The 14,467-nt window shown below is 44.0% G+C and overlaps 1 protein-coding gene across 3 annotated transcripts; it reads right to left on the minus strand.

Annotated features, from left to right (window-relative positions):
- Window positions 1–4,042: 4,042 nt before the first annotated feature.
- LOC125940876 (translation initiation factor IF-2-like) lies at window positions 4,043–11,474 on the minus strand. 3 transcript variants are annotated; one of them, XM_049657524.1, is made up of 4 exons: window positions 11,072–11,469; window positions 10,423–10,622; window positions 5,144–5,294; window positions 4,043–4,394 (listed from the first exon to the last, which is right to left on the minus strand). In XM_049657524.1, exons 2-4 carry the CDS (start codon window positions 10,618–10,620, stop codon window positions 4,066–4,068), a joined length of 678 nt encoding a protein of 225 aa, XP_049513481.1. In that variant the 5' UTR covers window positions 10,621–10,622; window positions 11,072–11,469; the 3' UTR covers window positions 4,043–4,065. The 3 variants fall into 3 exon arrangements, with proteins under 3 accessions (XP_049513481.1, XP_049513483.1, XP_049513482.1); XM_049657526.1 differs by lacking the exon at window positions 10,423–10,622 and having other exon boundaries at window positions 11,072–11,474; XM_049657525.1 differs by lacking the exon at window positions 11,072–11,469 and having other exon boundaries at window positions 10,423–11,061.
- Window positions 11,475–14,467: the final 2,993 nt, after the last annotated feature.

Here is a 14,467-nt window from a genome sequence, read left to right on the forward strand (position 1 = left end):
ACCGTTTGCTCGTTAGCGCACTCCGACACAGTCTATAATAGCGGTAATGACGTTAGACGCTGGCTTGTTGCAGGGCCGTGGGTGGCAATAGTGCCAGTAAGAGCGCGAGGTGGAGCGGTGCCCGCCGTGAGCGACATGCATCGATGGAGCAGTGCCTAGGTTGGGCAGACGCCGGTTCCGTTAGGCTTACTGGGGCGTTCCCCGCGTCGAAGTCTAAATAAGACTGGTGAGTTCGTGGAAAATGGACTCACAGTGACCCCAGTGGTATCGGGTAGCTCCGGTTCACTAGGTGAGTCGTAGGGTGTCGATGAATCGGGCACTGGAGTCGATAAAAATCCAAAACACAGATCTGAAAGAGGAGCCCATGCGAAAACACGTCCGCACACCGTGGCCTCCTAGCGGGGCTTCTGCCCATTTGTTCCAGAGCGGACTCTGTGTTGCCATATACGTGGTCTTTTTCAGCGGCACCATTTTTTTTTAAATTGCCTGTGGCAGATAGCACAATTATAAACCTTGATCAAAATTACTTGATAAGGTGGCCATTACTATACGAGCATTATTTACTTAATTGCGCTTATAAACACTTTAACTACTTTGAGCACATATTTTAATCTACGAATTGTAGCTAGTGGGTACGCTAGTTTCGATATAATAATTTTAAATGTGTCCACCGAAATGCATTGGTGTTCCAGTTAGTGTGTGCTTCAATGTATGAAACAGCGTTTTCTTAAAAATTAAGTTAAAAAACAGTGCATTTTTACTGCGAGTTTGATACCGCATATCTCGAAACCGTTGCCATCCTCACCATTGCTATGTATGTTCCAAGTCGATATGCCTTGCATAATCACTAGCTACAATTCGTAGATAAAGATATGTGAAAAAAAGTTATTAATAAAAGTTAATTAGTGTAACTATGTCAATTGCTCAAATAAACGTTTTGATTTTTTGTAGAATAGGTCACTTCATCGAGTATATTAGAACAATTTTGACGGCACAATTGTGCTGTCTGCCCAAATGTTCTTAAAGTTTAGTTCAGATAAAAAAAGAAACCTGTAGAATGAGAACATACCGTGTGTTCTCATTCTACAAGGTTTTATTTTTTTAACTGAACCAAATTTAAAAAGAAAATTGTATGTGGCAGATAGAACTTGGGCAAGCGCAACGGTCCAGTCATATCAAATGCTTCAAACCATTACGTTATTAAGCTGCTTTCAGTGTCACATAGAAAGAGAGAGAAACATTCGTTAATGAGACGCTGGAGATGTTAGCCTGGCTATTCGCCTGACATGCTATTCCAGGTGCCTAATAACGTAATGGTTTGAAGTAGTGATATGACTAGCCCATGGCGCTTGTCATGTAATTGTCATTTTAATTGAGCATGCTGTTGTGGATAAGCTGAACCAACCGCTCAGTAGGTTGAGGTTACCACTGAGGCGAGGATGACAGAAGAAGGTGAATATATCATTGTGGCCTCAATAATGACAGAACAAGATGTTGGCCTTCAGAATAACACATGGATGTAATGTCCTATCGTTTGCGCCTTTAAATAAATAAATTCTAAGTGTGTCCTGTATTTGCGTCATGTATTTTTGTTCCATCATTAACTGCTACTTTGGACCGAATTTTTTTTATGCTGCTGCCCTTCGTTTTTGACAAATCTATCTGTCCTAAGTTAAACCACAAGAGTGATTATTAAGTAGAATTTGGCCGTCTTCAGTTAGTTTACTCACATTGACTTGCATATTTTGAAACAAATAATAAGTTCAAATTCAATGCTGCATCTGGCTTATGCCAATTCTCTTGGTTCTGGAGTTCATGTTACAGGAAGAATAAAAAAAGAAAGAACGCTGATCAAAAGAGGTTAATAAGAATTGGACGTACGGAAGCCTTGTTCATAAGACGAACTGCTCGAAACAACCGTATTCTGCATATGCAGGCGGGATATTGCCATTGTTGCGATACAGCGTTTTTTCTGTAGTTTTCTGTAGTCTGGATAGCAATTGATTCAAATGCAGTTTCCTTGGCAATGATAGAAGTTTTGTCTCGTCAGTGGAATATGCAGGTTGCCATGTACTCTGCAAGGTCATTGGAAACGACATTGTTTCTTCACTTGTGATTGATTTCGAATTCATCTCTTTGACATAGATTTCTTGCTTCAAGCGCTTTCAATATGACTGCTTTCGCTGATGTAAAGCTGGTCGTGATTCGCGCAGGCTGTTCTGTATACAACGCTTGGAACATACCTTGTCATCTTCACATCTGTCTGTTCATGCTGCAACTAGTGGGCCGAAACGTGGGACGTCCACTTCATAGGGTTTCAGAACAATTGCGATGGCCTTGCTCATTCAAGGGACATAGGCGAGGGTCGTGCGAGCTCGAGAGCGCGTGGCCGGCAATTTGGCAGGCCTCAACGATATTTCATGGAACGAATAAAAATTTCCGGTTATGGTGACTCGGGCGTAATTTGTGCAAGTCATTGTCAGAAATCTGGTAGCCAGGATTAAAGCAAAAATCTTACAGCGATCCCGGCAAAGTTTCTCTAATCAGGACGCTCAGGGCAGTAGCGTACCGGATGGGGAGGGGCGGGCTGAGCGGGCTACCGCCCCGCCCCCCTTCTTTTTTTTACGGCCGGCGTCCGGTCCCCTTTTGTGCCTGCCACGTCGCCTATTAACAAAGGTGCATATCCTTCGAACATGCGGCTATTATGGGCATTCGCGTTTTAACGCTTGTCCGACGCCTGGGAGCTTAAAACGAATGAAGCACCGCAGTCAATACGATCGCGGTGCTTCAGCTCCCCAACCCCCACCCCCGAAAAAAATATCCGGGCTACGCGCCTGGCCCAAAGTACGTCGCGAACATTCTGCGTGCGGTTACCACGGAAGTGTTTCATTCGTTGCGTAGAACATTGTTTGTGTTCAGGTTGGCCAGTGACCTCGCTTGGCCGCGCGTCCTTGAGTTGACGCTGCCATTCAACATGTCCCCAAGAGGAGGCCTTGCCACATGTTCTGAAAACCTATGACGCGCGGCGCATATATGTTCCTGCCTGCACGTTGCATCATGAACCGGTACATGTGAAGGATACGGCTTAGAATTGTTTTTCGCCGCAAGCTGCTACTACGTTTAAATCAACGAAGGATGCAATTTCGAAATAGGGCTCGAAGCAGCATGTGTATGATGTGAAGGCGAAAAATGTCGCTTGCGACGTAATTCCGGAGCACGTGGCAGCCTCCAACCATGGCACTGGCCTTCTTGGACAAGACTGTCGTTATCGCGAAGAATCCGGATTTCACGGTAGTATTTCGGGGACTTGCTACCGAGGCTACAGATAAGGCCGAATCGCAGTGATGGCATTAGTGCATCTGTATGCCGAGGATGCCTAGGTGGGATTTCTAGCAGTTACTGTTTGCAAACAAGGCTTCGGTATAAATGAGTGCCCAGGCAGCACGACAACACTGGGCCAAGCATGGTCCAATGCTCGCAGAAATTGGTACGAACTTTGGCCCAATCCTGGCATCATGGCTAAGTGCAACCCGATCCAAGGTTCACCCACTGTTCGAGCCAAGATTGGCCGTACAGTTTGCCATTGTAGAATCCAATGTAGTTCAAGCATAGAGCCAGTGCACAGCCATCCTGTATCCAGTCTTTCAAGAACGTCCACTGCTCAGCCATTCTGTATCCAACATGTTCCAAGAATACCCAGTGCTCAGCCATTCTGTATCCAAAGTGTTTCAAGAATACCCAGTGCTCAGCCATTCTGTATCCAACGTGTTTCAAGAATACTCAGTGCTTAGCCATTTTGTACCCAATGAATTTCAAGAATAACCGGTGCTCAGCCATTTTGCATCCAGTGTGTTTCAAGCATAGCCTGTACTTAGCCGTTCTGTTGCTTGTAGGCTAGCTTACTGCCTGTACAATTAGTAGTGAAGAAAATGTGATGGAAATAAGTGCGGGAAGGAAAATTCCTGCAGACACACGCAAAGCGTAAACGAAAATATAATTTATTAAGTATACTATTTACAGTCCTATTTTACTATTTACAATACAATTCTTGAACTGATGCAGGCATCAGTAGGGGTGCTCAGCTCCAGGGGCAGCAGCAGGAGGAGGGGCAGGGGCTGCAGCAGGGGAAGGAGCAGGGGCAGCAGCAGCCGGACAGGAGGGGCCGACGGTGGACTTGCCAGGGACCTGAGGGCAAGGGTGGGGCAGGGAGAGGGCAGCAGTGGGCAGGCAATGATTCCTGCCCTGAAGGGAGGGACCATCGGGCTGCTCTGCTGCAAACGTTTCTGTGAAACGCCTCTTCCTGCCACCACCGCTGTCCACAGACCCTGGCAACCGCTTAATGAAGTCCTGTGCTTGTGTCAGGTCGCCCCCCCCCCCTTTCGCACAGATGACATCTGCACACAAACATGCAAAGACCACAATTAGTACATACAGCATGCACCGTAAAGATCACCCACAATAGAGCAGGCAAACACATTCAACAAAAGAAAACCTTCAAGAGACTTAGTGAAATAAGTTGCTAAGTCTTTAGCACACAGTTTATCTGACAGAATTTGCAACCGCAGCCAACCTTATTGAATCCGAGGTTCACAGCATGCTCAGCGGCGAAATGCAGGATACGCAAAGTAATGCTGCGGATAATTAAATGCTATCGCCTTCCCCGCCATGAAAATTCTTGATCCATTTACAGGATCTTCATCCCTGTTGCCTTCGTTGACATTCTTGTTTTTTCACCCTAACATAGCGTTAACGTCATCAGTGATGATCACACCATGTCTTTACTAACCGAGACATATTCAACTGTCTCACCCGCTGATGCTAAACGTGTAAGCTGCCTGGTGTGATGCAATTCATCGGCATGCTCGTCAAGCAATTCACCTAAGCTGCCATTGGTGCTAGTGCAAAGCACACTTTCGCAATTTCTGCAAGGGCAGTGGTGACTGAGTATGTGGCTTTCATTGTAAAAAATGAAATCAGCCAACAGGGACGCCCAAATTTCTTCGTTGTAGAAGTTGACAATTTATATGAAAGACACGATTTTGGCAAGGACAACCTCTTGTTATGCAAGCCATTTCGCTGTAGAGGAGTTCGGCGGTACACACAATACTTCAACAATGCAAAAGGATGACTGAGGAAGCTTTACCTGTGACTATCCGGCATAACTTCAAATTGATGAATGCCCTCTTCCCCTTCCTGCTATGAAGCACTTGGACGGGGTGCGCCATTACAGCCTTCATGACATACGATGCCACCTCGCACAGTGACTTCCCTCCTATTTGCAGGAGGTGCTTGCGCTGCAAAAGACAAAAATTGCCAGAGATGTGGAAATGAGCATTGTATGCGGCAATGTTTTCAAGTTGAAAAATCTACCCAATACTACCAGAATATAATTTATTGCCAAGTGAAGTGAATTTTAGCTGAGTGCAAAGCAAAACATTTTTGCTGGAAGAGGTTTGTGACGCAATGCCCTTTAATTGTAAATGTGCTCTACAACACCTTAGCGTTACTGGAATAAACACAAACACGAAGTGCATCAGGTCTTGTCTGTTCTGTGCATTTCATGTTTGTGTTTCATAACCCTTAGCACAGTAACTATGTTTCATAGTAACTACCTCTCCAAGCTTTCACTATCACTTGTAAGCGCACCAACTCTACTCTCATGCAAATTCCCAATGCATAATTAGGGGATGTGACATTAGAGTGCAGGAAAGCCAGATCTACATACGTGTGGCACAAAACAGCTTAAAGGCATACCGACATGATATTTTCAGACCTTCACATTTTGCGTTAAAGCGACTGACAACCAGTTTTTAAAGACGTAGTTTTGCGGTAACCAAAAGTTAACCCTCAGCAATGTTTGCACCTGCAGCTTCGCAAATTGTGAAAGCAACCTATCATTCTCTTTCACAGGAGTGAGTGCAACTGCAGATAACTGCCTACATTTTGGCCTGTTCAACCACTTTTGAAGATATAAAGCTGGTACAATAAGTTTGCATTGTCATACAGACCTTCTTACATTTGTACAGCGTTTTCCCCCAAATACACACCTACATCATGGCTGCCTGGCCCCCGTTATCATTATTCTGTCGATAGAGTTACCAAGCCAACTCATCAAAAACAAAGGCAGTGCCACTTTCACTACAAACGAAGGCTTATCAGCATATTGTAAGGTAAAAAAATAACAGAAAAATGTGGACTGCATTTCAATACTAATAAGAATACCATGAAACCCATACAATAATAGAAAGCCATGTGATAGGCCTCTTATTCATGGTAAATAAGGAACAGTGTCCTGAAAGCGTAGGGAGACGTAGACACACCCCAAGTGCGGACTTTCAACTGGTAAGTTTATTGAATGAACGAGTTCATGAACAGTTGAACTGCACATACACCTGGAAGGCAGTGAACAATTTATGACATGCACTCGTGGTTAGATCAGGTGATATTAAACAATAATGAATTAACAAAAATAAAAACCATCACGCTGCTCCTCTGTCAACGATTTGCGTGGTCTAAAAAGGAAATTTCTTCTAAGAAGACTATTGCAGGCTGACTAATGCAGCCTGGTCCTGCTTTCTGTATTCTATAGGCCTCGCAAATTTCATGCGTCAATTGGTCTGTGAGGCGAAAAAGAATCTCGGTCCGACAGAATTCTGCAGTGCACTCTCAGTCATGGCAATGCATTGCGAAATGCAAGGTGCAAGCAGTGCATTTTGGTGCTCCCTGAGGCCCACGTTTACACACTGCCCCGATTGTCCCACGTACACTGGGCCACAGGTGAGGGGGATCCTGTACACGATTGCAGTGGCGCAAGGCAAACACACGTTAGTGTGCCTTACAGGGCAGACGCTACCTACTTTCTTTCTGGCTGAAAAGAACAAATCTATGCCATGCCACGATCCCCCCCCCCCCCTTCAACCTGTGCGAACGCTAGTGGATGTATGGCTAACGGCTTGCTTCTTGGGTGCCGCATCTTTACTCTCCAAACTTTACTCTTCGCACAAGCTTTCCTTAAGACGCCAATAGCATGCTGTCTTGTGGAAAGTTCGTGCAAGAATTTAAGCATGCTATGGACACTAGCGTTCGCACAGGTTGAAACAAAGGGGAGGGGATCATGGCATGGCATAGATTTTTTTTTCAGCCAGAAAGTGGGTAGCATCTGCACAGCAGTTACAAAATGTGTGGAGAAAGGTGCAAATGCAAAAAAAGTCTGCCCTGTAAGGCACACTCATATGCGTGTGCCTTGCGCCACTGCAATCGTGTACAGCAACCCCCTCACCTGTGGCCGAGTGTACGTGGGACAATCAGGGCGGTGTGTAAACGTGCGCCTCAGGGAGCACCAAAATGCACTGTTTGCGCCTCGCTTTTGGCAATTCGGGTGCACTGCAGAATTCTCTCAGACCGAGAATCTATTTCGCCACACAGACCAATTGACTCATGAAATTTGCGAGACCTATAGAATACAGAAAGCAGGACCAGGTTGCATTAGTCAGCCTACAATATTCTTCCAAGAAAGAGAAATTTCCTTTTTAGACCCCGCAAATCGTTGACAGCCGAGCAGTGTGATGTTTTTTTTTTAAATTCATTCTTGTTTAGTATCACCTGATCTAACCACGAGTGCATGTCATGAATTGTTCACTGCCTTGCAAGTGCATGCACAGCTCAAGTGTTCATAAACTCGTTCATTCAATAAGTTTTCCAGTTGAAAGTCAGCACTTGTGGTGTGTCAAGTCTCCCTTCGTCTACGTTTTCAGTGCGCCGTTCCTTATTTACCATGAATCAATACCAAGTTGTTCCAGTTTGCCCTCCTCTTCAGGCCACTTATGCATCTTCATGTTTTTGCCATGTGGCGCGCCAAGGGTCATTTTTCGCAACTTTTGAGGAAGAATTAAAAATATAAATACCCATTTAATGAGAAAAACATGGCTTATTTTAACCAGTAGGATAGGTAATTTTTGCACAAGCGGTTTTCTCAATTCATGTTCCGAGCAGTTGTCTGTCCCTTTACGTGAAGGTTCCGGACTCTAAAACTCCAGAAATATACTAGCAAACCCCAGAGTGCACTAAATACCTCATTTATACTAGTTTTTCTACAGCCAGGTTTCGCTTAGCTTTCTCCCTCTCATAACATCATGGCACAGAAGGCAACCACGTAAGACATCGGAAGGTTTGACACTTGCTTCGACTTGCTTGTCGAAAGGATGTTTTGGCTTCTACACAGAAGCCTTGTTCACTGACTATTATTGATTTCACTTAGCTACAACAGACATATGGCCAACGACTATGTCAGTGAACAAGGCTTCATGGGGAAGGCAGAACATATAACCTCTTCAACAACACTATTTTGGTCTGCATTACATTCATTGTAGGTTTAAACTGGGCGGGAAAAAGCCTGTCAAAAAACAAAACGGATGGCAACCAAGGTGAAAAAACATTAAACAATGCTATTTCCCCTTCACGGGGGCCATGTTCTCTCTATGGCCAGCATCTGTTTTTGCCATGAATGTTCAATGCAATGGTTCGAGCTGTTCGCAATTTGACCAACTTTCCCAACCCTTGTCATTACGGCATGGAAAATGGGGCACCCCCATTACAATACCGTATTTACTCGCATAACGAACGCACTTTTTTCCTTTGAAAATATGCGCAAGTTGGGGGGGGGGTACGTTTATTATGCAGGGTAAAATTTTGAAATGATTTGTTTTGAATGATTTGTTTGAAAGAAAGCCGCAATTTCGTCCGCAAGGCGAACCATCGATTGCGATAGCAAATGCGCAGAGAGCTATACAAAGTAAGGATAGTAGTTCTATCGCCCGTATAAACTTCCAAAGTAATTTAACCAGCATGGTGTCAGCGCGCACAGGCAAACATGAACCAATCACACTCGATGACCGCGGACACTCACAGTCGAAATGCTGGTGTCAGGAAGCGCTGCAGCAACAGCGAGCGAAGTGACCTTCATGCCATGTATCACTTCAACGAAAACTGAGCGGCGATAACGGAGTACGCTCAAAAGTATAAGCTGCCGTCGCACCTAGACTCAGCCTCCTACGCAGATCGTTTTCAAGATAGGGCACGCCCAGCCGTGCAATGTGCAGTTGCTGTGCCGCCTCCCTCCCCTCCCAACGGCGCCATGCACACGACGAAATACGGCGCGTTTCTTACCCGCTTTCTTCCCTCCAACGCGGGATAAAGCCGCGATCATTGGCGCCGACTTCAAAAATGCACCTGGAGTGTCCATATGATGCTACCGCTATAAAAGTAGGAGACACACGTACAATTCAGCGTCTGATACAATCGTACCCACTGAATGCCATATCAGACGCCGCATCGTACTGTGTCTCTCCTACTTCACGGCAGCAAGTTCAGGGTGTGTTTATTTCGCGGGAGAAAAAAAATTTTAAATTTTGACGACGAAAGTTGGGGGTGCGTTCATTATGCGAGCGTGTCCATTACATAATAGGGTATTTCACTTATTCAATATGAAGGGCATAAATTCTCTTACATAATGTAGAATAGTGGTAGATAAAACAAAGCACAGAAAAATCATAGTAGTGCAATAAAAAGTAACAGGGGCCACAGGGTAAGTGGGTTTACATTCTTAAAGTAATTGCTAGTGCTCTAGAAAATGCTTTGAACCGTTGCATGAAACTGGATAGTTTAGGAGTTTGTTTCATGGGCTTGTAGCACAAGAAAAAAAAAGTTAGTGCAATCAGGGCAATTCGACAACAGGTACACTAGACTTGCTGCAAATGTGGTTTTCATTACATATCCGACTGCAATGCAATTTTCAAACTCTATTATTTAGAAAACAAAACTGTAGATTAAAATGAGGTAAATACAGTATATACAAAACATCATTGCACCCCTTTTCCTGTACTGTGTCCCACTTGTTTGCACTGCTATTTATCATTCACGATGTGCCAACTCGTCTAACAAAAAGAATTTATTCACAAGTGCTCTACATTGTGTCCTTCTATAGAAAGCTACCACAGTTTGCATTTTATATCAGCAATAGATTTTTATTAACTTAACGATTTACTCCTGCTTCATGAATGTATCTCTACGGAGAGCTGTTGGAAATCACCGATTCAGCAAGCCACTATGGCAGCTCAGTGCCTATGGCGTTGCGGTGCTGAGCTCGAGGTGAAAGATTTGATTCTGGCAGTCAGGGTCACATTTCGATGAGGTCTCATTGCAAGAACACTAGTGTACGCTTAGATGCATGTTAAAGAAACTAAGGTCCAGTCCAAATATGTCATTAGAAACTATACCAGCAGGGAACAAATTATTTCCATGAACTCTTTAGTGTGTGAGATGCAAAGTTCCTTCACATAGAACCCACACCATGTTTCATGAAACAGCACAGAACTTCCACATGTTACATAGCCTCATAGTTACAAATAAAAGGGCAGTACAAACCAAGGTGGCAGCCACAGCCTCATCCCGCACGGCTGCCTCTAATTCTTTAATACTGTCGGCAGGTAGCCGAGGAAGAACTGGAGGCACCGTCGACAAGGCAGGCTGAGACACTGCACGGGTCTTGTTAAGAGGCTCAGTTTCATCCAGCCTCTCAGACACGACCCGTACTTCATGCCTCAGCTGCACCCGCAGCAGCATCGCTGAAACACAAAAATATTTACTTCACAGCAGAAGCGGTAGATTTATGGCATATTTGGTTGTTTCAGAGCACTCTGGTAAATGCAAAGTATCAGGATTTGTACAGGTCTCGGTGACAAAAATTCATAGGTATTTAAAGACTTTCAAGGGTACCTCCAGCAATAGAAGGAGAGGTGGAACCATTCTATTGTGTCCTAATAGGGAGTACCATATTTTCTGGTCTATAAGTCGCATCTTTTATAAGACTCAACCCCTCAAACCGGCAGCTTTTCCAGAAAAAACTTTGTTGCATGCACTTCGACTTGCCACTTTAGCCTGAAGCTGTCACCTCTAGCTTCCTGGTCAGCCCAGTTGGCACAGCGACTGCTCTGTAAATGTAACCCTGCTCCAAGTTTGCCTTCCTCTTTCATATAAGCATGAGCATAAAAAAACAAAAAACACTAGCAATTACCCGACAGCTCCGTGGTGTCCACAGCCAACTCGCATTCCGCCTTCTTGGCCCTCCTCTTTGCCTTGTCATAAGTGCCTTTGAACAAAGTAAAAATATTCAAAACAGATTATAATAGACACTAGAACGACAAGCAACCTGTTAAGCTGTGCAGGCTACATTCAACGGACAAATGTCACGAATAAGATATTTGTGACCTCTGTGAATGCCCAAAGCAAACGGCGCAGACATTGTGAACAAGCTGGCACAGCTTTGATGACGTCAAAGTATCAGTGGTACAAGTTAACATAACTCAGGAACTGTAGAATGCCACTAAAGAATTAGTTTGTCATTGTTTTTATATTCTTTGCAAGTTTTCAGTTGCACCCACCGCCACCAACAGTCAATGTTATGACATATCGGAGACAGTCAAGCACCTGCAAATCTCAATAAACAATGAATCATTTATTATTACAAAGCCCTTTCAATGCAAAAATGCAGATTGCATTTGGTATAACTTGGGATGGCAACATTCAAACTGGCCAAAAGGTGCAAGCCTCTTGATGCACAGTTTTTAAAGTTAGATGTTTAACAAACTATGCAACCTTCTAAGGCAGGTTTACACCTGCAAGATATCAGCCATAAAATGGCAAGAGTGCTGTTAATATTCAAGCTATTGCTAATTTTACAGATGTAGGCATTGCAAGCTAGGCGGGGAAAAATTATGCATAATAATAAACAGCGAAGGCTTGATTACTTTCCTGTATGTGCAACAATGGTGCTTGTCAACAATAATTGCAACATTTTCAACAGCTATACCAGAGTGCATCATACACAAACTTTAAAGAAAAAAGGGGGGGGAGGCAAACGAACTGTGTTGGTCCTGACCACCGTGGTCTTAAAGGGACACTAAAGAGAAAAGTACTTCTGCATCAGTAAATTACTGTTAAGTCTACACAAACAAAACAAAGTGCATGTTCTTTGGAGTTTGGTTGAAAAAGTGGTAGTATTCATGATGCAAGTCATCCAAGTAGCAAAGCAATGAGCCAACTTTTTATTTGTTCTAATTGTCAAGATGTTAATTTGGGAGATGAGCATCATAAGTGACACCAAAACAAACCGTTTCCAGTGAGGAACACATTGTGTGCTTATTTTTTCCGGCAATGAACCCCCCCACCCCATGAAATTTGAAAAAGATCATGTGCATGGAATTGCAGGGCCCTGAAACTGTCTTAGTGGGTAAGCAAGCTGGCCCTGTCATTGACAATAACATAAATATTCTTTACACAATGCACCAACAGCTCCCCAACAGCTCCTCGGAACTGGTTTTGGCACGTAAAACCCCAGAAAGGACAGTTAACTTTCCCCGCTGAGACTGTTGGATGGCACAGCAACCTTTTGCACACGAGTGCATTGACGCATGGCAGTTTTCATACTTGCAGGCTTCTCTCCACGAGAAAAAAACAAAAAAAACATGATGTGGACCTTGCTAGAAGCATGTCACTCTAATATATCATACAACTTCCTGATCAACACCCTAACAGATAGATGACTAAATTAAAAGCGTTAGCTATAACTAATTAGGTGCCAAGGGCTAATAAATTACTGGCCATTTCTCAACTGGACTCTGAATAACATGCACTTGGTTTTATTTGTGTAAAATTATCTGTGTATTTTTAAAGCTTCTTACATAACAGCTGGGACACTATACCAATCAGGGTTTTTTTGTTACAGAGGGTAGTGGTCACAGGTACAAGGATTAGGTACAACACAATGTCATTCCTACTTATCCAATGTTAGCTGTTGCAATAATACAAGAAAAAAGAACCATATTAATACGACACAATATTAGGTCAAAACAAAAGGAAAGCGTGGTACAGTAATTGGTACATTTAGCATATGAGCACTTAATACAGCCATGAGACAGTGAAAGGGCTGCAACAATACATTGCAGTTCCTGCCGTCATAAACTCATAATCTTGAACTTAAACTGTTTGAATGAGATGACAATACTACTCTTTTGATTTACTTGGTATATACGAGTTCAAGGTACAAGTTCAACAGTCAGTTAAGACAGCCGAGCATAAGGTTAGCCGTGATATGTACGTCAAACTTCTACAGGGTGCTGAATAATTTCGCTGCACCTGTTCGAAAAAAGGTTTTGCACTCATCACTGCACTGTTCTTGCTCAAATTTTGCAGAACGATCACATTTTGGGGTCGCCTTCGTTGAGTATGACACTTACCACAGTTAATTGCCTGGTGCTTTTAGAAAAAAAAGTGAGAATCTGCCTTCACTTGTGGGGATGTGACCTGCTGCAATGAGAGCACTAGCATAAACTTGTGTCGCTGCCTGCTGTAGAAAGCAGCTTGTCAGGGAGGTTTGCCACATGTTCCAGGAGCAGGCAACATGCGGCAAACCTCCCTGACCAGCTACTTAACGAAACTTAACACCCATGAATTTTGTATATGTAATGAAATTTCAGTCTCACGAAGAACAAAAATTGTCTGTGTGGAAACGCGACTGTCACGAATAAGCAATTGGTGCAAAAGTTAGGTGCAGAACTATTACTACTGACGTAAACCACCTCATGACTTGCCGAGAAGCGTGTTGACTGCTGCACATTATCTCATAATTTCTGCCTAAGGAAGCTGGCATGACATCAGAATCGCCGCGCGTATAAGGAGCCATTCTGCGCCTAGTCCCCGCGTCTAGTACGGGGCACGCTGCAATTGAGAAGTTTTTTTCTATGCACCGAATCTGTTTTAGAGGTTTTGCTAAAGATCCACGTGTGCCACAAGCGCTCCGCTATTTACATGCGCCGTTTGATTCATGTGGTCGATCCACTGCATAAGGCTGGAGCTTTCTGTGCAAGCATGCGAAATCGGCGGTTTCATTAGAGCATGTATCCTTTTGCACCGAGGTACAATTAAGCTCGTCTCCCATGGAGAGCAAAGCTAGCGGAAGGCGGTGAAAGTTTAGGCTAAGTTGTGAACAACACGTGGCTGAAGCGAAGTGTTACATGATCTCATATTGTGGCACTAACACGCACCACTCGTACTGGACGAACAGGGAGCCATTAGATCACGCCGAGCACTAAAGAAGTCTCTTAGATTATTTTTCAGGTGCTTTAATGTTCGCATAGAATCCACATGGCTTTGTTTGGCACCACCGCAGCAGTGACGTCGGAATTTCTCGCGAAAACGGCTAATTTATTTCCTGGCCGGCACGGTTGCGTGTAGACTCCGCTGCCCTAAACGATGCAGGAGATGAAGTGCTTGTGGCGGGTAACACGCGCATAGATCCCCGACAGACCTCATTCAAGATCTATAGTGTAGCTATATCGCGCAAGTCGTGCATGAAATCTACGCCCAGCGTCTTTTTGTGCATCAAAAAAAGCGGTCTAGTCAATGCCATTCC

This window comes from Dermacentor silvarum, chromosome 10 (genome assembly GCF_013339745.2).
Source record: "Dermacentor silvarum isolate Dsil-2018 chromosome 10, BIME_Dsil_1.4, whole genome shotgun sequence".
Lineage (NCBI taxonomy): Eukaryota > Metazoa > Arthropoda > Arachnida > Ixodida > Ixodidae > Dermacentor > Dermacentor silvarum.

Coding starts and splice junctions, on each gene's coding strand:
- LOC125940876 (XM_049657524.1), bottom strand. CDS start 10,620: ATGCTGCTGCGGGTGCAGCTGAGGCATGAAGTACGGGTCGTGTCTGAG. Junction 5,295..10,422: donor AGGCTGTGGCTGCCACCTTG/GTTTGTACTGCC, acceptor TGTCTTTTGCAG/CGCAAGCACCTCCTGCAAAT. Junction 4,395..5,143: donor GTTATGCCGGATAGTCACAG/GTAAAGCTTCCT, acceptor GTTTGTGTGCAG/ATGTCATCTGTGCGAAAGGG.